Below are 23,459 nucleotides of genomic sequence, written 5' to 3'. Positions count from 1 at the left end.
CATCCAGGCCTCCCCCCTTGCAGAGCGCCAAATGCCAGGGCCCAACGCCAACTGCTGCGGCTGTGACTTCAACAACAAGTCCCATGTTTGCACGGTCCCTCCTCCAGGTGGCTGCTTTACCGCTACCGTCATCTGCCCTTTCAAACCAAACCCTGAAACAGAGGAGATGTGCTGCTGCTGCGACCCAAACATCCCCGCCATGAGATGTAAGCCAGTCGCCAAGAACCAATGCATCTGTCCAGCAGTAGCGTGTCCTTTCTCATGGGATCCCATTTTCTTGCCCGTTAACTCTCAGGTTTCGACCTCGTCCTAAGCGGTCACAATTTCTGGCAAGTTGAGGAAGAATGCAGCAAATCTTTCGGCGTGGTTCCCGATTTCTTGGATTCAAACACTTTGGGACACATGGCCTTTCGAAACTTTGGTGTAGTTCTTTGCAAGGTTAGCTTGGGGTTTGGTCTTGATCGTGGGGCAAGAGTCTTCAAAGATTGGTCAGCTGTTGGTGTCGGTTCGTCCTTGTATCGAAGAAGCACTACCTCGAGCTGTTATCTCTGTTGCAGAACTTTCGTCCCTCATTGTGTTCAATAGCAAGCTGGCTTCAGCCCTCATTTCAGAGCTGGTTATGCTGTAGAACTGGATTTTTAGGAGATCTTTAATACCTTGAGTGGCCCTCGTGTGTATGAAAAGTCATCGAAATGGTTTGTTCGAGGCTTCTGACGCGTAGCGAGCTTGTCAGAAAAAGTGAAGGATGTTAAACAAGTTCATCCAATGAATAGTTCAGAAGCACATCGAAAGGCATCTTTCGGGCTGCCGTAATGTAAGAATTGTCGTAATGGGTGATATACAATCCTGTCTAGCTCTATTATGCTAAGTCTCGTATGGGCGTTCGAGGAGCAAAATCCAGATCCCGAGCATTCATAAAACCCTAATTCTCGGGCAACTAAAATTGTGATAATCCTTTTCTGGTTATCTACCGCCTACTTCTTACGGCCTAAATCCGAGGTCACTGACTTTTCCAGGACTTCGGGAATCATCGGGGACTTGGCCTTTCATGCCAAGCTGAAGAGATCAGCAACTGGACAACTTATACGAGCTTTCTCTCAAATAGGCAAAGGTGCTGAAAGGCCTGAGACATTCACTCATCATAACGCGGATTGTAAGAGTTGGGGTCAGATAAGAAATGGCTATTTAAGCAGCGTGCTCTCCTGATACGGATTTTCGCATTCGCAATCTCTGTTCATAGATCTATAGCCTTGATTCTTCCGGTACACCCGTCCCTTGCTCAATAACAGTCTTACTTCATCGACATCATGCAGCTTTCAAAGTTTCTCGTCGTTGCCGTCACCATCATTGGCAAAATTCAAGCCGCAACCCTTGGAGGCCGTCAAGACTTTTGGCCAGATGCAGACTGCTGCAGTTGCAGCTACGACATTGAAGGATGGATCTGCAAAGTTTCTGACGCAGATAGCTGCAGCGCCATACCGGATACTCGCTGTCCTTTCAGACCCAACGAGAAGAAGACGCTGTGCTGCTGCTGCGATGCTACTCCGGGGGAGGAGTCAACAAAATGCTCGCTCGTTGACCGAGATGCGGGATGTATCTGCCCGGAAGTCAGGTGCCTGCATAACTTCGGCAAATACATGCTTCCGCCTTGGGTCCAGGGCTGATGTTATGTGGCTCTGGACAGTGGCATATTTGAGGCCACAGGTCGAAGATGCGAAGGAATGACATTTTGACCGTTTAAGTTTTGTTTCTTGTTGAGAAAGCTGGTAACAGAGGGCTAGCGTTTCACCTTGTATAACCTACGACAATCCAATATTCAATGTAAACATTGCCTAAGGCGAAGACTGACCAATCCCATTGATCTTCCGTCTGCCAATCGGTCGTACTCGCTATATGCAACCACTCGCATTCCTCAAGGTATCGTGTGTTACTGTGTGGCCTTTTTACGCGGGCTTTGACATTGTCTTTGAAGGTTGCTAAGTCCAGAATCACCACCTTTTGCATTGTGAAAGGTGCACGTGTTGTGCGATGTTGAAATTGATGATTGGCAGATTTCGTGGGGATTACAATCCATGACTGTTAGTTTACACCGGACGGATCGAATGTCGCGCACTGTTTTGTGTACGACTTCGATTTGCTAACTTGGGTTAGATCTTACTCAGCCTGTGAATCGAAAGTTGATTGTCTGACAATAGTCCTAATAGCCTATAGGTTTATCGGTGCTGAAGGATTCGAAGGGGGCAGTGCTTGAGGCTTTCAAGACATGAACCCCAAGCAACCTCGGCCTTAGGGACTCCGGCAGTAAAGTTGACGGATCAGGTTATTCGTTGCAGTACGATCGTTCCCACTGGATGCTTACACGAAATCGACGAATTCAGTAAAATGAATCAAGCAACTAAACGAGGGCACTTGTGGGACTTCCAGCTGTGAAAAGCTTTCCTGATACCCTTTTCAAGAAGCTATATAAACCCGACCAAGCAAACCAGTTCATCAAGATTAAATGTCAACAAACACAGCTCTGCAGAATATCAACAAACCCGCAACCTCCGCCGAAAGATTATCCCTTTACATAACCAGCTTGACGAAACTCCGACACCATGCACTTCTCACGCATCATTATCGCCATCACTGTAGCTGCTAGCAGCATTCAAGCCTCAATCATTGCAGGCCGTCAGACTGAGGTCAAGCCAGACGCAGACTGTTGTACTTGCGACTATGACCTCGAGGTCATCACCTGCAAAGTCTCGGACGCCCCTATCTGCAATGTTCCCGACACCCGCTGTCCATTCCGACCCAGTCAGGCGGAAGAGCTCTGCTGTTGCTGCGACCCGAACCCGAACGAACCTGCCATGAAGTGCGTGGCTCAGGAGAAAGGTGCAGGTTGCATTTGTCCGGCAGTCGTATGCCCTTTCAACTTCAATCAGTCCATGCTTCCGAGCTGGTTTCAAACTTGATCTGCTTCGTCATCAGCCAAGGAAATCATGCTAGGCGCTGGATGTCCATCGATAATGTTTGACCACACTGAAGTATGGTCCCTCAACTAGTCTAAGGGAGATTCTTCTCTTGATTCACTTATCAATACAATGTTGCACTTATATAGAGTGACAATTTCGGGCCTCGTGATATTGACCTGCCGTACACAAGCCGTGTCTGATTATGTACTTTCTTCAGTCGACCTGCCTACAACTAAATGTACAAAGTGATTGACATGCTCTTGCCCACACAACATTCCTGTCACCCAAGTTACTCAACGCAGGCCCATGAGTTTTCGTCCTTGTAGTCTCCGCCTTGGAAAACGTTTCGACGGGGCCATCTGCAGTGTCTACGCTTGAAGTCAACGCCTGCACTCTGCGTGCCATTGACAAACGCAGTACCCAAAATAGCCTCCGGAGCGACCCCCTCTTCCACCCAGCGGACAATTGCCATTAGGACATTCTGCTCCGGGTCAAGGCCTGCATTACTCTGTGCCTGGTTGCCGATGAAGGTGGCACCTGGGCCGCCGCCGCAGTGGGCCATGCCTGAGATCCGGAAGAAGCGATAGAACTCATCAAGGGCTGCAGGCTCAAGGCCCATGGTCTTCGAAACGTGCTCATAGTACCTGGGGGAGTTGTCGCTCGAAATGGTCCCGTCGACCAGACCGTGGTAATGCAGGAGCTTACCACCCCGTTTCTGGAAGGGAGAGAGATCACCGTCAAACGTCTCGATGTTGAAGAGGTTCAATGTGGAGGAAGTAACGTAGTCCTCGGGCTTGAGGGTGATGGGATCCCAGTTGGAGTCGTTGAAGATGGCGTATTTGAACCAGTCCGCGGCGCCGAAAGGCTGACCGGTGAAGTAGGTTTGCGGAGCACCCGTGAGCTCGGCGCCGGGCTGCATGCGAGGGTAGACCAGGCTACCTACGGCATCAAGAAGGGGCGAATAGATAGCACGTAGGGTTTCGATTTGCTTTTGAGTAAGGCAGTCTGTTGAGTTGGATCCCTCGCAGAGCAGACCATCCGGCTTGTAGTCGCATAAGTCAGGCGATTCCAGGATGCCGTCGGCAACGCCATCGAGGTCGTCGCACTGCTTAAGAATGTCGTCATGGATTGTGGGCCACATCGTCATCGGGATGAAGGTGTCGGCTCCTTCAAGTCCAGTGAGGGGGAGGAAGTGGCAGGACCACGATGTAAGGTTGTTGAAAGAGAACGCGGGTGCCCCAGCGACAATTCCGTCAAAGTCCTCGGGGAATGCTTGTGCTTCCTTCATGCCCTGACGGCCACCGGTTGAGCAGCCCAGGTAATAGCTCTTCGTGTGAGCCTTTCCGTAGAACGACTTGCTGACATCTTTCCCAACGACGACGCCCGTGTGGAGCGCTCGGTAGGCAAAATCCTCGATCACGTCGGGATTGTTCAAAAATGAAGCGCCACTCGCGCCGTCATGGCCATTGTTGGTAGCGACAGCAGCAAAGCCCAAGGAGCTAGCGTAGTCAAGATCCTCATACTGAATACAACCACCAAGGCCACCATTGCCAGTGCTGAGAAAGCGGCCAGTCCAGTTCTGGGGAAGCCAGGCCTCGAACTTAAGGCCGGAGCGATTCGAAGTGGCGATCTGAGCTGTAAGACGGCATAGATCCGCTGACACGGTCTGGGAGGGGCGACCACAGCTAGCATCAGCGTTGGGAAATTCCAGCGTTGTTCCCGCCGCGACAAACTCTGTCGAGACAGAAGCAGCTCCGGCAATGGTGGTAGCGTTGGCAAAAGAAAGGCATTGTTGGCGGAAAGGGAAGGTGTTGTTGACGGGGCTGGCTGCCAGCCCTTGAGCTAGGACGCTGAGAAGAACGAGAGACAGCATCCTGAAACCTGAACAATAGTAATGACTGTGAGATGGATGAATCAGAATAATGAAGGTCTTGAGGCTGATGATCGACACGAAGGCAAGCCACGACTGTTGTATATAAACTCCTAGCTGTTAGGGCTGTATTCACCAGACATCAGGCGAAAAAATATGGCCATGAAGGACGATGCCCCATTTTCGGGGAAACCGACTCTTGGCAGACATCTCATGGTGCCACAGCTAGTCCCTTGACATCACGCTCCAAGTCCGCCAGGCTATTTGCCCTCCCCATCCCATCGGCTACGTCAAAGACTAAGCCACCACAGTGCCCACTTGTGAGCCAAATTCAGAGTAACCAAACTTGTCGATGAACATACTACTCGGCGTATGTGAGCTCGTTCGGCCCGTACCGGGGGTATTGCGTCATATGTCAGCCGGCGGGATACCTGATCAGAAGTGTATATGGGTTTCAACGGTGGAAGCTTGATGGGGCAGGTGGCTCCGACAGGTGGTCCTCAAGGATTGATAATCATGAAATGAACCTGAAAGATGTTGCCAGCCTATGCATTCGCCAGGAGGTGTCCCCGAGGAAGAGATAGTTAGATTTAAGAGTCTATTCCGGCCTATTGCATATCAAGTCGTCTCCAAGAAGACGGTTTACAGGACAATATTGAAAATAACATTCAGACTTCTCGGCATCAATAAGTATGGGCGGCTAAACTTTCTGCCCGCATTCACTCTATGTCTAAGTATACATCGGGTCTTTTTTGGACCCGTGAGATCGTGCTAGAGGCCTGTACCCCAGCATGAATGGGGAGATCCTTCAAGGGTGTTTAACCTCACTGACACAAGCTTAAATTCAGCCTGCATTGCCGCCGGCAGGTCAGCCTCTTTCGGGAGCCGCCGGCAGCGGAGTTACGTGGGTCACTACTCCGTACGCCCCGTAACATTCTACGTAGTGCGGAAATTACCAGTTTGCAATCATAAGGCATAAAGGGGGTGTCAGCCACCTGCAGATGGACGATCGACACGGAAATGGGTCGCCGTTAAGGGCAGGTCCTTGCTACTTCGCTTTCGCAATGCTGTGTCATTGGGCCAGTTTTAGAAACACTACGTCTACCGCGCGATACAACATGTTACATCTTTACGTCAGGTGAAAAACCGAAGTACGGACAGATTCCAAAAACTCATGTACTCGTAGGTGGCCTTGAGAAAATTGATTCGGGTTTGAGTGATGGTCGAATACATAGAAGGGAGCCGTTCTTTGACACGATAATTCCCCTCATCCGGTTCGTCAAGTGATGGCGTCACCCAAACTGTGAAATGCCGTCTAGATAGCTAAGAGATTCTACGATTGGTGGTTATATACCCTAGTTTTGGCATTTGTATACCATGCCCAGCAGGCTAGCCTCTCGATATGCGTCTAAATCTATATGGCCTCAGCATGTGCGCAGATTCTTCAAAGACTGGACTCATACAACTATGTGATATAATGTAGAATGATTTGACTTTATCTTCGGAGCCTCTGGAGCCAGTCAATATTCGTGAAGATTGATCGCGGACGCCGAATACTCCGGCCTCCGAGCATGATTAGTACGAAGACCTGGTCAATACTTCAGTTATTCCTAGAAAGTTCTCATAGATAAATATCACGAATTTGATTCGCAAGATAAGGAGCCAACATTAAGATATATATACAGGCAAATCGAAGATGCTCCCGAGTCCTGACCCATCGCGCATCCAGTGTTGTACAGCCGCCCACAACATAGAAATTAGATCTTACACATTACACCGCGCATTCGCTGAGGAAAACTAATTTTGTCCCCTCCGTCTATCATTCAGTCTCATCCATGACGATCTCGGCCCTTTTAACCCGCCTCATCTTAACACCGCCCATCTTAGTCGCGCTTTCCTTGGCTCCGTCCTTTTTGGGTGTGTCCTTCTTGGCTGCCTCCTGAGCCCCCTTTTTCTTGGCTGCTTCATCGTTGACTATGCCAGGGTTCTGGTGAAGTCCGCCTCGAGAAGCCCAGTATTGGTCCAGCTTTCGTACAATGTCGCCGACATCACCGTAGGGCTGGAGCTTTGCCATCATGACAATCTTCTTCGTGATGGCGTCCACGGTGAAATCGGCCTTGGTGATTGGCACGGCGCGCCACCTGCCTTCCATGGGATCATTGAACGCCGTCTCCTTGTACCCAAAGTCGCTCAAAGTCGTGACGTCGAAGGCCGCCATCATCTGATGGTCTTCGTGGATCAGGTTGTGGCAATGGAACATGTAGACGCCATCCCACGGCGCATAGTGGGCTTCGACACGAACGACCTCGCCGACGCCGACCCAAACTACATCCTTCAAACCGGCTTCCTCGTACGGCAAGACGCCGCGGTCGGTTGCCCACTTGCCAGTGCTGGTGCGACTTAGGATGCGGAAGTCGACCATGTGGACGTGGACGGGATGCAGGAAGCCGCCGCCGGCCCCGTTCTCAATCTCCCATATCTCAACCGTGCCGCGAGGGACGTTTGCAAGGATGCGGTTTGCCTTGTCGCTGAAGACGACGTCGTTGATTTTCCAGAGCTCATCCTCTTGGTGGAACAAATAGTAGTGGTCAATGAGGTCGGGGAGTTGGGGTGGAAACGGCACGGCGCGCAACTCTCCGGGAACAAGAGACTTGTCGGCGACGGGCGTGGGGCTCACCACAAACTGCATGACGGGCGTCAAGTAGTCTTCATCTTTGCCCTTGCCTTTTCTGCCCTTCTTGTGTCTCGACTGCGCTCCGATGTTGCGTTCGTCTTCCGTCATCATGGTGATCTTCTGCCCGGCGAAGGGGGTGAAATCGAAGATAACTTCCCAGCGCTCGGCCATGGCTTGCGCGAGGTTCTTCGTGGTGACAGGGCTCGTGAGCAGGCCGGAGTCCGAGGCGATGACCTGGAACGGGATGGGGATAGGTTCTTCGTCCTCGTCTCCCAATTTGTAGAATGAGTAGATGAACGCTCTTGAGATTGCGGAATTGAGGAGGCGAAGGCGATATTTCCGAGGCTCTACAGCGAGGAACGGCCACGGCTGCCCGTTGACGTGGATGACGTCTCCCAGCAGACCCTCAGTTTCCCCAGCCGGGGAAAATAGCTGGCCATCGTCCCCGTATTGCTTTGACGTGATGATGAGCGGGATATCGTTGACACCGTATTCGTTGGGAAGGCCCAGCGCGTCCTCCGCAGGGTCATGGATGATCCACATGCCTTCCTGACCAAAGTAGTCATTCACGGCTGTCTTCAGCGAGTATTAGCTCTGTTATCTAGTCCTGCTGGTCGGAAATACCTACGATGTCGACAGCATGGTCATGATACCACAAGGTACGGCCGTTCTGGCTGTTGGGGTAGTAGTAATCTTTGTACTGTCCTGGGATGATAGTGTCCTCTGCCCAACCATCCCACGGCGATCGCTGCAAGGGGAATTAGCATTGTCACCAGAATTCCGGGCCGCAGTTGACTCACCGTGTAAGACCCATGAAGATGCATCACACTTGGATTGACTGCCTTGTTGGACAACCTCACCACCGTTTCCCGGCCTCTTGGGATTATGTATGTTGGTCCTGGTGACATGCCATCGTATCCTATGAGCGAGACCGGCCCTCTGTCGGGGTAGATCTTCTGTGTGAACGGAAGAATTTCCATCTCATAATAGTCAATAGGCTTGTTCGTGACTGGATTGTTGACCGAGCTGCCGCGATGTCAGTGATGTCCACCCGGTTGAGAGAGCTATACCTACAACTTGGGCTGCTTTACGGGAGGAATCGGTAAAGGAAGTTGAAAGAACGATGTAAACTCGGGACTGATCCAGTCTGCCAACGAGCCCCCAACCAGCGCCATCAAGACCGCTGCATGAGAGGTTCTGACAAACATCTTGAAGGGCGATTTGCGAAAACTGGCAACAGGAAGAGGCAAACCGAAACGCCGCAATAAGATCTGCGCCTACCTGAAGATCCGCACTAAAATCATGGGGCGCCGACCTGGTTATAAGGCGAATCCATTGCACAAAATTTGGACGACCGTTTCTTATCAAGCAGGATGACATCTTCCCAGTGGCGTCGCGACGGCTTCTATGGTATGGTCGCCTTGGCCTACACGAGCGGGCCAGTCCGAACATACATGGCTGTGGTAGTATAGATGAACTCTTTATGTGCTGCGCTTAGACATCGTGACTCGATGTTCAGGACGGAATCTCAAGTGGCCGGAAGCCTTTTATTCGCCTTTGAAGAGTCGGCAGTCCGACGGTCCCTTCCTGATAGGTGCAGGGGCTGCCGAGAGACCTGTCGGCAGGGGGGCACGGGTTACGAGGGACCTACTCTAATGGTTCAGATACGCTGAGGCTTTTGAAGCTTGCTTTCTTCGAATTCGATATCTTGGATGATGTTCGGAGTTTGGCCAAGTACGGACTGCCGTATGACTGCGAAAGCCGTGTCTCACTCGACAGACAGCGGTCATGCAGTATCCATGGTTGTTGTAGGGCTGTTGGCCAACCCGAAAAGTTGGTCCAACTGCCATTCCCGCAGGCTGCATTGCATGGCTTCCCGCGCCGGGTATGCGACAACATGCCTGGTGACGTTGGGTGTTTCCTAGAAAACAACCTGAGTGGGCAACCCGAGGCAGCCGTTGTCGTTCATCTGAATAGTCTGCCGGGAGATGGCCTGTAGGCTGGAGCAGTTCCCTGTTCCGCACGTGCCCGCACATGAGGTATCCCCGAAGACGAGACATCAGATGCTATTTCAGAACTTTCTTTGCGTGCGGTTCTTACCCAAGACGGTTGTGCCGCTGTAAGAACTCGGGCCTCCTGGAAGCGCCGGAAGGGACGTGTGGTGGCCCACTGACCAGAAAGACGTTGGTTATTGCTGACTTGGGCTACTTCTGGTAATCCAAAGACACGGCATCCTGGACATTTCCTTGAACACATATGTACGTTTCGGCGAGGAGACAAACGGCATTTCGTCACTGTAGTTCTGGAAACATTCGGCTGCATACAACCTCGAGAGCCGTCGGTCAGTTGACAGGGGGTGACAGCAATCTGACATGATGACAGCCCTCATCAATTGAGATCCACGACTGACCGACCTTGATTGAAGCGCTTGCGGCGGTAAATACACCTTCATGGTTCGAGAATTGAAAAACCAAATGCCTCAAAAGACAATTGCAGACTCAGACGGTCCCTTGAAGCTGGGCAGATCGGCGCCCTCGTGAGGAACTTTCGGCTTCAGGGAAAAGGCCCCGGACTGGCGTGTTTGCTGATCTGGCGCAACTCTGCTCGCAAGCTGCCCAACCTACCCAGGCAAGCCTTGACCATTTTGAGAAACGTGTTGATCGCGAACCAAGAAAGGTTGCTGAGCTTCGGAGTCGGTGAGGGCGAGCCATCACCTTAAAAAAATAAGAGCAGGACGCGGACCAAACCCAAAAGTGTCGCGGGGGGGAAACGAGGAAAACAAAGACCCAGCTCGGGCCCCCTTTCTCCACACCTCCGGGGCCCACATGTTTTCCGCGCCGTCGCCGTTCCTGGTCCGATGTTTAAAATGTCAGGAAACGTCAATACGCAGCCACTTTGGCCTCCTAAATCGACCTCAGATGGTTCCCGTGGGCAAAAAGCAAAAGAAGGGCCTGACCGGGGATTGAACCCGGGACCTCTCGCACCCAAAGCGAGAATCATACCTCTAGACCATCAGGCCAGTTCCAACATGATCACAAATGGAAGTGGGTTTGCTGTTGGTACGCAGAAAGCAGTTTAAGATCTGTTGGAGACGGAAAAGAATCCGAGCTGCCTATTCCGGAGAACGTGACCAACGCCGACGGCGACTGTCGACTCACTGCAGTGTTGTCTTAGGTAAAAGTTACCCAACCCGTAGAGCGGGCATCATCATGTCTTTACAGGCCTGTTTGCAGGTGAGCCTGTCGCTCAATCAAGCTGGCTGGCCCGACGCCAACCTGGATGGACTCAACGTCTTAGCGCGTCCTGACGTCGTCTGGGGAATTTTGACTAACAATGGAGCCGTCTCTCTCAAAAGGAGGGCCAGATCAACCCCCAGATTCAACAACCGACGTTAGCGGCAACCGGCGTGACCGAAAATAACTCCATTCGCCGATTGACGACGCAGGAGCCGTCCGTGGAAAGGGCCGACTGCCGGGACGAGACATGGGGCTCTTATCTAGCCGTGCCAGCAGCAGCAGCAAGCAGTCGACCGGCGACTTCTCATCCAGCCGTGGTCGACGCGCGCTGCCTCGCTCAAATCATGCAGTCGGCAAGTCTCCAACAACGGGTGCGACGACATGTTGCTGACGTGTTGCCAACCCCCCGTCTCACACGAGCCGCATTGAAAGAAACATCGGAAATGCGCCGCTGGAGTGGTTGCATACAGCAAGATGGAAAAGTTTCTCCCCCCGAGGCAGGGGAGCCTGGACCCCATCAATCCCCGACAAACGGGGCCGAGACCGTCCTCCTGCGTGGATCCAGCGCCGATACCCGCCCGGACCGGCTGTCGGCGCTCCGGAGAAGAACACCCACCACCGACCCGACCTGCCTCCCTGCCTCCCTATCATCCACTTCGCCGACAAAGAGCCAAGTTCGCGATCCACCGCAAGCCATCGTGGATCCACTCTTAAGGCACTAAAGCAGTATTTTCTTGGTCCCCGAGCGCTGAAGCTCGTGCCGGCATCATGGGGACGTCTAGCGCGCCCCGTTCCCCGCGAGATCGTGCTCACTGCCGCGATGTTTTGCGCTTCAGATCGCCGAGATCTGCCCTGTATGTGTTTTGCTTTTCCTCCTGCGCTTCTGACATGGAGGGACCCAGCCTAGAGACGAACAGCGGTTCAAAGTAACTTATCGTCCCGTCCAAGAGCAAATTCGAATCTAAGGTCTAGATCGCCGTGTCACCCCAACAAACGTAAGGATTACCTTCCCCGGCCTGCTGCCAAGTTAGCGCCCCCCTTGTCTCCCCGATAACACGGGCGCCAAGGCGGCTGGCGGTGCGGCTTCTAGAGCGGTATGCCCTCCAGACAGCCGTTGCTCCATCTTATAACCAGCCCATGTCACCTTCAGATCATACGCAAACCGGCACACCGCTTCGCAGCTCATCTGAAAGAAAGAGTCTTTTTTGTGAACAGACTCGTTCCTATCATCGTTTTATGTGATTACTGACAGCCTCCCATGAGGCCGTATCTGGTATTTCGAAACCAACCTTCGGTATAAGGCACGCAGAAAAACTTTGCCACTTAAAGAAGAGAGTCATGGCAGCGAGCAAAGCCGGCTCGCTGGCAGCCAAGGTCCTCGGCATTGACCTAGAAGCCAGCACACGACATCAAACACGAGAACTACACGAACATGTCACAAACGATATCTCACCATACGAACCATATTATGAGGAAGACCCGACAGTAAAGGAATGGCTACTGGAGCACGTGCCCACAAAGGATGGATCGGTCCGTTACGTCAAGAGCTTGTTTCCTTTCACGAGGTGGATTCTGAGGTACAACACTCGTTGGCTTATCTCGGATGCTATTGCAGGCAAGTAACACTATGGCAATTCTATGACCGTCAACTCATACCCAGTAGGTGTGACACTTGGACTTGTGGTTATCCCACAAGCAATGGCATATGCCCTTCTCGCACGACTCAGCCCAGAATATGGCCTCTACACCTCCTTCACCGGCGCAGCCCTATACTGGCTGTTCGGAACATCCAAAGACATTGCAATAGGAGTAAGTCCTAAGACCAATATGGCTTCCGTCATACACAACTAACAACTACAGGCAACTGCCGTAGTCAGTCTCCTCGTCGGCAAAGTCAGCGCCAAAGTCCTCGAAGAACACCCCGGCGAGTTCGCCCCCGAAGAAATCTCCAAGACCCTCGCCTTCCTCGCCGGCGCTGTCCTTCTGGTCTTCGGTCTCCTGAGACTTGACTGGATCATCGAATTCATACCCCATGTTGCCATCTCCGCGTTCGTCACTGGTGCCGCCATCACGATTACCCTCAGTCAGATACCGTCTCTCTTGGGCATCGATGGCGTCAACTCCAAAGCCGCCGCATACCGCGTGTTTATCGATACCGCCCGCGGCCTGCCCCGCGTGAAGCTCGACGCCGCCATTGGACTTACAGCGTTGGTATTGCTTGCCCTTATAAAGTGGTACACCGAGCGCATGGCCAAGACGCAACCAAAGCGCCGAAGGATGTGGGAGATGTTGTGTTCACTTCGCATGACCTTCACCATCCTACTATATACCCTCATCAGTTTCCTAGTCAACAGAGGACTGGGCGACGGTGAACACAGATTTCGCATCACCGGGACTCTCCCGAGGGGCTTCACCCATGCCGGCCCGCCGTCACTAAACCCGAAGTTGATCTCCGCACTCCTCCCGGACCTCCCCGCCACCGTGATCATCCTCGTAATCGAGCACATCGCGATTGGGAAGTCATTCGGTCGCATTAACAACTACACAGTCCAGCCTTCACAAGAGCTAATCTCGATCGGCTGCACTAATCTATTCGGCCCCTTCCTCGGAGCCTACTCTTCGACCGGGTCCTTCGGCGGCACTGCTATTCTCTCTAAAGCAGGTGTCAGAACGCCATTAGCCGGCATCTTCAATGGAGTTATTCTCCTCCTCGCTCTTTACGCTCTCACCTCTGTGCTTTACTATATCCCCATGGCAAGCCTAGCAGCCCTGATCATACACGCCGTGATCAACCTCATCACCTCCCCCGACCACATCTTCAAGTCCTGGCTCATGTCCCCTCCCGACGTGTTCATCTACTTCATCGGCGTATTCGTCTCCATCTTCACCAGCCTGGAAGACGGCATCTATGTCACCGTCGCCCTCTCAGCCGCTCTGCTCCTCCTGCGCCTCGCTCGCGCAAGGGGCCGCTTCCTCGGCCGCGTCCGCACCTACCGCCATCTCGACCGAAGCCCTACCGAGCATCACGATGTCGACCGTCACTCAGTGAGGAGTTCACAGACTCTCCACCACAGCCGGTCGCCTCCATCCCCTAAACTCCCTGCGCGAGACGTCTTTCTTCCCCTGGATCGCAAAGACGGTACGAACCCAGAGGTACACGTAGGAGAGCTCTACCCAGGCGTGTTCATTTACCGCTTCACCGAAGGCTTCAACTACCTCAACCAAGCACAATATGTCGACCGGGTAATTGAGCACGTTACCCAATCCACCCGTCGCACGACTATCCCTCACTACGATCACCCCGGCGATAGGCCGTGGAACGAACCCGTCCCTGTTGCGACCGTCGAGACCGACTCAGAGTCTGCGGCCCTAACAAAACCTTTACTGCGAGCCGTTATCCTGGACTGCTCCGCCGTCAACAACATGGACTCAGGGGCCGTCGAAGGCCTGATTGACCTCCGCAACCAGCTCGATCGCTGGGCCGCGCCGGAACCTGTCGAATGGCGCTTTACAGGCCTGCAAAACCGATGGACACGCCGAGCCCTGTCAGTGTCAGGTTTCGGGTGCCCTGCGCCAGGACACCTGAATCGCTGGGAGCCCGTTTTCACCTTGGCAGAACTAGCTGGCCAGCCCCCAATGCTGTGTGATGGTGCATCGACTGCGAGGAGCTCAAAGGCCGTGTGCGTGACCAGCGACTCTGAGCAGTCGTCTTCGAACTTGGAGGAGGGAAGCTTGGCTTATAAGGAGATCGGGGGCCGAATTTTGGGCCCGATTACTGGGATCAATCGTCCTTTCTTCCACCTTGATCTTGCCTCGGCTGTTGAGAACGCAGTTAAGAGTGCGGCTGGGAAGGATCGCCATCTTAGAGAATTAGGCCATTGATGTTTAGAATCACGGGTGTGTGTTGCAGGAGTTGGGAGTTATTGAGGCGAACGTAGCTGTATTCCAGCAAGGTCGGCTTCATCGCCACTATTTTTGATTCATTTTCAGAGATACTCCATTAGCGACGATTACATAGATTGAAATAATGATCATTGCCTCGCACCGGAATTTTGTGACAATATGAAGGAAGCACCCGAATAGTTCCTTCGGTAAACAGATTCATCTCTTCATAACATCATACTTCTAGAACCTCTACACAAAAAATCTAGACCACAGTCGTAAACACCTGGATCTTACTCTTGCTTCCCCATTTCGCCTCAATGCCAGGCGCAATAAAGTAGATGTGTCCAGCCTTGACTTGGAACTGCTTTCCGTCCGCCTCCAGAACACCTTCACCTTCAGTAACGATGGCTACAGCAGGTCCCTCGCCCGGCTTGAGCACCTCGCTTGGGTTCTTCTCATCCAAATCTGTCCGCAGCATATCGAACTCGCTCAGCGGCGGACGGTACACCACCGTCCGACCCTGCGCACCCCTGGGGCTCTTCTCTCCAGGCAAAATGACATCGTCCTTGCTGTGAGCCTTGAAAGTCAAAGTCTTGCTGAACAAGTCCACATTGTTCCGGTCGCCGGGTGGACAGAAGCCGGTGTTGAGCACGTTGTTCGACCGCGCCATGCACTCGACAATGTCTCCCGACAGGTACGCGTGGATGCCGTCTGCGGGGATGTACAACGCCTCACCCGCCTCCAACGTCAAGAAGTTCATGCACAGCAGTGCTACCAACGTTCCGGGGTCGCCCTTACCGTACTGCTCCTGCAACCTTGGCAATAGATCCTGCACGTACGCATTGCCGCCGAGCTCTTCACGGGGTGTGTCAGCGAGAGCTTTTGATGCCTTCTCGACGGTCGATTCTTCCGCCAACAGGATGCGCCGGGTGACTTCTCGCAGTGTCTCATCAGACCAAGTCTTCGTGTCATCGGGGATGAAGTCCCTGAGCGCGGGGATGTTGAAGATGGGGGAGATCTGGTCGAGGGGCTTGAAGCCAGCAAAGACTTCAAATTTGCCCAAAGCTACGGCGATCTCGGGCTTGTGGTTGGGGTCGGTAAAGTTTTCCGGGTCTTGCTCGTGAAGCTTGCTGGCGAGAGACTTGTTGGGGTGGATTTGCAGCGGGAGGGCCTTGGCGATTGAGAGGATCTGAGTCGTGTGTCAGTGTGTGTCGATACGAATGCATTATGGATAAGGGAACTCTACCTTTGGCAGATATGGTAGCTGGCCATCAAGCTGCTCAATGACCTTCTTTCCCAATAACTTCTTGTTCTTTTTCAAGACATCGCTGAGAAGCTCCTGTGACTCGAGAACTCGGGCAGGGAAGTCCGGGTAATCGCCAAACCACATCTCTGAGTAGGCCTCGCCTTTCTTGATTTTGAAGCCGGTAGGGGTGTTTTCACACAAGCGCGCGGCGAGGGAATCATGACCCTTCTTTCCCCAGTCGTAATTGTTGCATGTGCCGCTCAGCTGGAAAACGGTGCTTCGTGAACTCATGATGGCGGTACTTGATGTTCTTGGTTTCTCTAATGATTCACTGGAATTTTCTACAAAGAAAATCGTTTACTGCCCAGATGACAATTTCATCCGTGAGGTTTTATCGGCTCCGAAAACATCGCATCACTCAGACGCGTTCTAGAATTCCACACGAGTGACCGGTCTGTGACGTCGGGAGGATTGACGCAAGAGGCTCGTCATAGAAGACGCCCGGCGCGCGCCCGGTCCCACCGCCCTGGATCTCGGCGGGCCGTGGCGAACTAGCACCCGAATGGGCCGAATCAGCCCACCGCTGCACGCCGAGAGCGCGTTTCTTAGTGGAACACATGTATGCACCTCATCGTGATCTTGAACGACCTAATTACAGCATCATCGTGAAATTGAGGTCCCAATGGTTTCTATTGACTCAACCTGAACATATTCACATTTGTTTCTTTGCATTACACTTGTTCTGATTGGCTCATTCTAGACAGGGGGGCCATACGCCGAGCCGAGCGGAGAAAGTCAAGACTGACGTTAAAGCCGTTCAAGTTCAGATGAAGCCGAAACTCTCTCCAAGTGATTGACAGGGGCTTCCCCATATCGGCTGTTCTGTTGCCGTTCTTTTTTTATGATTCTGGCCAGTGTAACCCCTGATCATCACGCTTCATTCAACAACCAGACAATCGACTCTTCACTAAGACTGCACTACACATGGACTGTTGCCGAGACCGAGAAAACCCACAGAGAAGAGCCGATCTTGTCTCGTTCCGAGGTGAAGCCATCACAAGATTTCGCAGGGCCAGTGAAAGTCGCACGAGCAATTCGTCAACAAAATCGCTCGTTGAACTATAATACAGTAAAGACAGACTTTCTTCTCCCCTATTTTGTTGCTCGCGAAGGAACAGAATGCCAGTAGAAGTAATAATAAATTTTCACTCATCGCATCGAATCTCATAGTAATCCAACAAATCCGGGAAACCCATTCCGGGTTCAGGGTCCTGATGTTCGCCCGTCTGATCAACATTGTTCTCCCCGCTGAATTGGCCATCCTGACCGTTTTGGCCATTTTGACCATCCTGCCCATCCTGCCCATCCTGCCCATTTTGACCATTCTGACCGTTCTGGCCCTCTTGTGAAGATGACTTGGCATTGTTCCCATTCCCCTTCTGGGCCCCGTCAGCATTGGAATCCTTCATATTAAACACCGCACTGGCAGAATTGTTGCTGAATTGAAATGGGGACCTAAAAGACCCTGTGGAGAAAACGGCGCGCGTTAGCGTTCTTCGCGGCCTTGTTCGCCGCCTTGCCGTTGGCTCCGGCGTTGGCGTTGCCGGCATTGCCAGCGGCGCCGTCCTGGTTCTCGCCTTGTTGCTCGTTGTTGCCCTGCTGCTCGTTGTTGGCGCCCGCGTTGCCGCCGGCAGCACCGCCGGCAGCGTCGTCCGCGGCGTTCTCTCCGTCAGCGGCACCACCGGCGGCGTTGTCTGCGGCACCGTTGTTGGCGTTGTTGTTGTTGTTGTTGTTGTTGCCCGCAGCGGCTCCGGCGTTCTTGTTCTTCTTTCCGCCGGCGGCGTTACCTGCGTTGCCGGCACCACCCTGAGCACCATCCTGGGCACCGTTCTGACCCTGCTGGTTGTTGTTGTTGCCAGCAGCACCATCGGCGGCGTTGCCACCAGCAGCGCCGTCAGCAGCGTCCTGAGCACCATCCTGAGCGCCGTTCTGGCCCTGCTGCTCGTTGTTGGCGTTACCTCCGGCGGCACCATCAGCAGCGTTGCCGGCTGCGTTGTCGACGTTGTTCTGGTTGCCCGCGGCGTTTCCGGCGTTCTTGTTCTTCTTGCCACCGGCGGCGTTTCCGGCATTTCCAGCGGCGCCATCAGCAGCGTTGCCACCAGCAGCACCGTCAGCAGCGTTGTCCTGAGCACCGTTCTGGCCCTGCTGCTGGTTGTTGTTGTTGGCGTTGCCTCCAGCAGCAGCATCGGCGGCGTTACCACCAGCGGCACCGTCAGCAGCGTTTCCAGCATCCGCGGCGTTACCAGCGTTGTTGTTGTTGTTGTTCTTGCCGGCCTTCTTGTTCTTCTTGCCTCCAGCAGCGGCACCGCCAGCGTTGTCAGCGGCGCCACCAGCAGCGTTACCGGCATCGGCGTTGCCAGCGTTGCCAGCGGCACCGTCAGCTGCGTCGCCGGCATCCTGGTTGTCACCCTGCTGCTCGTTGTTGCCCTCCTGCTGGTTGCCGGCCTGGTTGTTGTTGTTGGCGTTTCCGGCGTTGCCACCGGCGTTCGCGGTACCGTTGCCTGCGGCTGCGTTGCCGGCGCCGGCAGCAGCTCCGCCAGCAGCTCCGCCACCCGCGGCCGCGTTCTTGCCGGCGGCCTTCGCGCCCTTTGCCTTTGCTGCCTTCGCACCCTTGGCCTTCTTCTGCTTCTTGCCTCCAGCAGCGGCACCGCCAGCGTTCGCAGTACCGTTGCCGGCCGCTGCGTTGCCGGTAGCAGCATCGGCAGCGTTGCCTGCATTGCCAGTAGCAGCATCAGCGTTGTTGCCGGCGTTGCCACCAGCGGCGTCCGCAGCATCGTTGCCATCGGCGGCATCGTTGTTGTTGCCAGCGGCCTGCTGCTTCTTGCCCTTTCCACGTCTGAGCTTAAGCTTGCTGGCCTGGGCACCGGCCTCGAAAGCGTTGATCACGCCATCTCCGTTGAGGTCCGCAGGGTCTCCGGCGGCGGCGGGGGTGCCGGTCGGGTTGTTCCTGTCAAAGGTGCTCTGGAGCTGGGCGATGAGGTCGCTGCCCTGGCCACCGTTGGCTCTTCGCTGACGCTGATGGCCGCGGAGGGCATCGGAAGTAGTGGGTGCGGCTACGGCAAAGCCGGCCAGGAGAAGGACGGCTGCTTGAGAGAACTTCATGTTGTCTGGGGTGTAGAGAGTATGAAGAGATAGTAAGAGAAGGTGAAAAAGAATGGAATAAAAATTGCTAACACGAACTAGACTACTACCCGAGTAGTTGAAAGAATGAGACTGGCTCAACTCAAGAGAAGGAAAAAGGGAGAAGAGGAAGAGGTAGTTGTTGAGGCGTGAGAGGTGAAGAGGTAAAGCAACTCAATGATTGTCGGCCAAGAGCCCAATCTTTATATCCCAACTTTTCTCTCGCACCCGTCATCTGCCATCTGACCTCAACCCCCTAAGTCCTGACCTATTCACGCCATTCATCCGTTGTCATTGCGCCAAAGTCTCAACTTCCAACAACGATTCAGCCATGTACAGCCATGGCGGGCCCCAGTCCAGGCCCATCTCACTCGGGATACAACCCCCCCGTGAAACATCACATCGAATCCTCAGACCGGTGGCATGTGCCAAGCAACCCGAAGGTAAAGAAAGTTGTAAAAGACCTTGGACCTGCAGTTCTTCCCATCAGCTGGGTGTTGCTGCCAAGTTCTCCGCGTATCCATGCTGGATCCATGATGGCTGTGTGTGTGTCCAGGATGTCCAGGATCCTCCGCACTCCACCCCTCGCCTCGGAGCCAAGTCTGACGGGACAGGGCACATCAACCATCCAAAACGTCAAAAAGTCTCCACAAAAGTTTTGATGAGTCGCATCAGTCTCAGAGACCTCCGTCGTCTCATCGTACAAAAGTCTTGGCTCCGCACCACGCCCCCAATCACTTAATCTTTCTCACCCTTACCACGTCTTGGGGCCAAACTTCACAGTGAAGAAATAGCTGCCCACTCTCGGATTGACTGCCCACTCCTTCTAGATCTTTTTTGGGTAGACAAACAACAGGCCAGGATGGCTATGCATTGCGGCTTTCAATTTCGTCTCTTCTTCCTCTGATTATTCCCGTCACTAAAATAATAACGTCATCTGTCATCCGTAACCGGGCGTCGAGCTCTTGAAACGCTTCCAGACGTGATGAACGCTGGGCCCCTAGCAGCAGCGAAAATCGTATAATAGCACGGCGCCTAAGTACGAGCGTAGAATAAAGCTCAGGAAGGATAAGCTTGATTGCCATTAACGAAACGGGGAACCAAGGCTCTGGGCCCCGGGGGATGTGTTAGCACATCGGAAAGTGGAGAGTTTGATCGGCCTGTGAGCAACTCGTGAATGGCGCTGACGGCTCGACTTTCTGTTCTTTCCCGTGCAGCCGTGTCGCAGGCGGCAGGTGAGGGCTACCCCTGTGTGTTTTCCCCCGTGAGCCAAGCTCCTTTTTCTCGCCAAACCAAGCTTGTCCCTTCCCCGTGATTCTAATATTGGAAGCAGTGTACGGGGTCGGCTGTTCATCATTGTCGCTCACAGTGAAAATCAGCGATCGTCAACCACAGTCCCGGTTGATCATGTTTATGGTGCGGCAAGTCAAGTATGGCCGAGACCCATCGTTGCATATGCCATTACGGTTACGAATAAGCTTGAGAGGGCCTAATACGGCAGAGTTTGTATATTTGAATCAAGGGGGGTTTTCTTCCGCGGATAATATAATTCGCTCATTCCCTTTCCTTTTGAGGTAGACATTATGAAATAGTATTATACAATCATGAAGAGGTAATTCGTCAAGGTGTGTAAGTGAAATACACGTGGTGGGGAAGAGTCTCTTAAACTTCACAACACCACTTAGAAGCTGTAGCAGAGATCCCAAAGTGGCACGCGGGTGTGGTACAACTCTGCACTCCAGAACTTTGTCGCGAACGCTGTGAGATTGAAATAGAAATCGGTGGCAAGCTCGACACCATTCTTCTCGGCGCAGATGAGCCCGTCCGAGGGGACCTCGGCGCTAGCTACGGGCGCTGTGGTGAAGTTGCCCGCCACACCCAGATTCTGCTCACCGCGCAGCTTGAAGTGGTTGTCGAAGCCTGGGGTAGCAGTCAAACCAGAGCTGAGGTCGACGAGGCCACCGAGCAGCTTGATGGCCAGCTCCACAGTCACGTCCGCCGAGGCATCGACACGCACGTCCGCGGCCTCGGTGATGTTGGCGTAGCTGCTGTACTTGGGCTCCCAGCCCGTGGCGCTGGACTTGCTGCTGTCGAGAAGGTCGAGGTGGACGTTGCCATCGGGGAGGTTGACGCTCAACCCGGCAGTGACACCCACGGCCGCAGAAACATCGAAGTCGAGGCCGACGGCGAAGGCGACCCCCGGGCCGAGCTGGACGACTCCTGGAACTGAGACGAGGGAGTAGGCGAGCTCGTCTGGGGCGTACTTGAGCTGGTGGCTGTACGCGGCGGCAACATCGACGGAGAGGCCCACGGCGGAGTCGAAGGTGGTGTCCAGGTCGAAGTAAAGCGCCTCGAGCTTGAAACCCCAGAAGTTGTACTTGAGGTAGCCTGAAAAGGTAATGGTGGAGGAGAACCATGCCTCGTCGGCGGTCACGTTGATGTACTGGCCGTCGCTGAAGAGGACGGTGTTATCGGCGAGACCCTCGGAGAAGGAGATAGAGACGCTCGGATCTAGGGTCAGGCGTTTGGAGATTGTGGTCGCGGGCAGGGAGGAGAAGGACATCTCGCATTGGCCGGCAATGTTAGTCAGCTCCTCCTTGGAGGAGGCGACGGTGATGGAGAGGTCATCCCTGCTCGGCGTGAGGCCCGTGGCCATGAAGAAGCCGCGTTCAAACTCGGCGTCACAGTTGCCCATATGATTCGTGATGAGAATGAAACCCTCTTCAGACTCGGACCAGTCCTTGACCGCCTGGTCGAAAGCCCCAGAGCCAGAAAAAGAAATAGTGAGCTCGTTGTCGTCGCAGACGACGCTCTTTACGGCGTCGACCTGCTCCAGGACCACGGCAGGGTTGTTGAGGGCGAGGGTCATGTTGATGGAGCCCTGCTCCTCGGTCTCGGTGGCAGAGTAGTAGAGCGAGATATTTTTGGCCGGGACGATGTTGACGGGGTCCTTTGTGTCGATGCCCGGCGCGATGGTGGGACCGAAGGTGTGTGTGGTGTTTTCGGCGGGCCGGAGAGTCTCGGGCTTCGCGGCGACGGGCTCGTAGGCCGGGATGTCTTCGATAACATGGGCGGCTTGGGCAGTCACCTTTCCAGTTGGTACAGGTGTGGCTATGGTCTGGAGGGTGGTGGAGGGGGGAAGAGTAGAGTACACCGGGAAGTTCTCGGGCTCTTGCTCGGGCATCTCGACGACGATGTAAGTGACGCGCACAACACCGTCATCGTGGCAGCTGCATCCCTCCGCATGAGCGGCTACGCCGGAGGCCAGGAAGAAGGCGGCCAGCAGGCGGCCGATGATGTTTGAGCGGACCATTGTTAATGAGTGTGGGTATCTAAAGTAAAGAAAATAAAGAGGGTATTGTAATTGTTGCTGAGGGTATCAAGAAAAGAGAGGACGCTCAGAATCTGAGCTTGCTTGGCAAGGGTCAACGAGTGACTGGAGGATCGCGAGATCACCGACAAACAGGTGCTGCTGGTTCTTCAACACCCAGGGCCTTCTATAGGAGAGGCGGCCACTAGGCCTTATATGAGCACTCGCAGGATGCACATCGTCTGTTCTTCCACCCTCCAAGTTCTCACGACCATCCCCCTTTCAGATGATGGACACATGGTAGCTGAGATTGAGCTGCCGCTAAGGGCGCATGGCGCCGGCAATCAGAGCCGCGCATTCTCTCTTCCAAGAGCTCAAAAGGCGTGTGGCTCACATCAATGGACGGCTGAATGGGGATAAGACGCGGCAGGAGATGGCGTGAGGCCCAGTCAGGACCACGAGTTTATCTGGTACCCTTCCCACGAGACCGGGGTCTTCAGGGCAAAGAGGAGGGGAAGATGAGGATTGGTAGATGACGAATGCAACGTTCCTGCATTAGCTTCTCATGATCTTGGGGTGTCGTGATGGGCGCAAAGTCGACGACAAGACGGATACTGGCCGCGGGCGGGACTTGGTGCCGACTCGGCGGACGATTTGAGATGCGATTATGACGGGGAATGCCGTTCATCTGCTCAATCGGTAACAAATTAGCACCAAAAGGGTCTTTTTGGCAAAGAAGACGAGGGGTTCGAGGGCTGTTGGTGATGGAGTTGTGGACGATTGCGCCGCCGCCGCCGTCAGGTAGGAATCAGGTGGACGAAGAGGGCGACTTACATCTCGAGCTAGACTGCACCAGGGGTCCTTCCCGAAGAAGCCGTCGTCAGCGGCCAGGGATGGCATCTTTCATACCTTCACAGCACATCATTGGCCAATGAGTCTAGCATATCGTAGGCTGTAGATTGAATCAATGTGAATCCCGCGAATCCCGCTGTCTTGGACGTGACGATTGGGGCAGCTCCCATTACCACTTGAGCCAATTAGGGGACACACGGCCGCGATGGAGTGCCGCTTCGCCCCGTGTTCCCTGCAGAAAGCGTGGCTTCT

At 53.9% G+C, this 23,459-nt stretch overlaps 6 protein-coding genes and 1 non-coding gene across 7 annotated transcripts; 1 reads left to right on the top strand and 6 right to left on the bottom strand.

Annotated features, from left to right (window-relative positions):
• Positions 1 to 3,243: 3,243 nt before the first annotated feature.
• COL26b_008423 (uncharacterized protein) lies at positions 3,244 to 4,827 on the bottom strand (the record flags this gene model as incomplete). The annotated part of the gene is made up of 1 exon (XM_053181181.1): positions 3,244 to 4,827. One exon carries the CDS (start codon positions 4,825 to 4,827, stop codon positions 3,244 to 3,246), a length of 1,584 nt encoding a protein of 527 aa, XP_053034928.1.
• Positions 4,828 to 6,643: 1,816 nt separating this feature from the next.
• Positions 6,644 to 8,322, bottom strand: COL26b_008422 (uncharacterized protein; the record flags this gene model as incomplete). Its single annotated transcript, XM_053181180.1, has 3 exons — positions 6,644 to 8,074; positions 8,127 to 8,246; positions 8,299 to 8,322. 3 exons carry the CDS (start codon positions 8,320 to 8,322, stop codon positions 6,644 to 6,646), a joined length of 1,575 nt encoding a protein of 524 aa, XP_053034927.1.
• Positions 8,323 to 10,445: 2,123 nt separating this feature from the next.
• On the bottom strand, positions 10,446 to 10,517 carry COL26b_008421. Its single transcript has one exon. It is a non-coding gene; the product is annotated as a tRNA-Pro (tRNA).
• Positions 10,518 to 12,432: 1,915 nt separating this feature from the next.
• Positions 12,433 to 14,616, top strand: COL26b_008420 (uncharacterized protein; the record flags this gene model as incomplete). Its single annotated transcript, XM_053181179.1, has 2 exons — positions 12,433 to 12,543; positions 12,595 to 14,616. The coding sequence occupies 2 exons, from the start codon at positions 12,433 to 12,435 to the stop codon at positions 14,614 to 14,616; spliced, it is 2,133 nt and encodes a 710-aa protein (XP_053034926.1).
• A 265-nt stretch (positions 14,617 to 14,881) lies between these two features.
• COL26b_008419 (uncharacterized protein) lies at positions 14,882 to 16,156 on the bottom strand (the record flags this gene model as incomplete). Its single annotated transcript, XM_053181178.1, has 2 exons — positions 14,882 to 15,808; positions 15,866 to 16,156. The coding sequence occupies 2 exons, from the start codon at positions 16,154 to 16,156 to the stop codon at positions 14,882 to 14,884; spliced, it is 1,218 nt and encodes a 405-aa protein (XP_053034925.1).
• A 1,224-nt stretch (positions 16,157 to 17,380) lies between these two features.
• Positions 17,381 to 19,027, bottom strand: COL26b_008418 (uncharacterized protein; the record flags this gene model as incomplete). The annotated part of the gene is made up of 1 exon (XM_053181177.1): positions 17,381 to 19,027. One exon carries the CDS (start codon positions 19,025 to 19,027, stop codon positions 17,381 to 17,383), a length of 1,647 nt encoding a protein of 548 aa, XP_053034924.1.
• A 1,699-nt stretch (positions 19,028 to 20,726) lies between these two features.
• On the bottom strand, positions 20,727 to 22,358 carry COL26b_008417 (uncharacterized protein; the record flags this gene model as incomplete). Its single annotated transcript, XM_053181176.1, has 1 exon — positions 20,727 to 22,358. The coding sequence occupies one exon, from the start codon at positions 22,356 to 22,358 to the stop codon at positions 20,727 to 20,729; it is 1,632 nt and encodes a 543-aa protein (XP_053034923.1).
• Positions 22,359 to 23,459: the final 1,101 nt, after the last annotated feature.

Source organism: Colletotrichum chrysophilum (genome assembly GCF_026319265.1).
Source record: "Colletotrichum chrysophilum strain AFK26 chromosome Unknown scaffold_73, whole genome shotgun sequence".
NCBI classification, from domain to species: Eukaryota; Fungi; Ascomycota; class Sordariomycetes; order Glomerellales; family Glomerellaceae; genus Colletotrichum; species Colletotrichum chrysophilum.
Note: the sequence above shows the minus strand (reverse complement) of the source record. Positions and strands in the feature narration are given on the sequence as shown.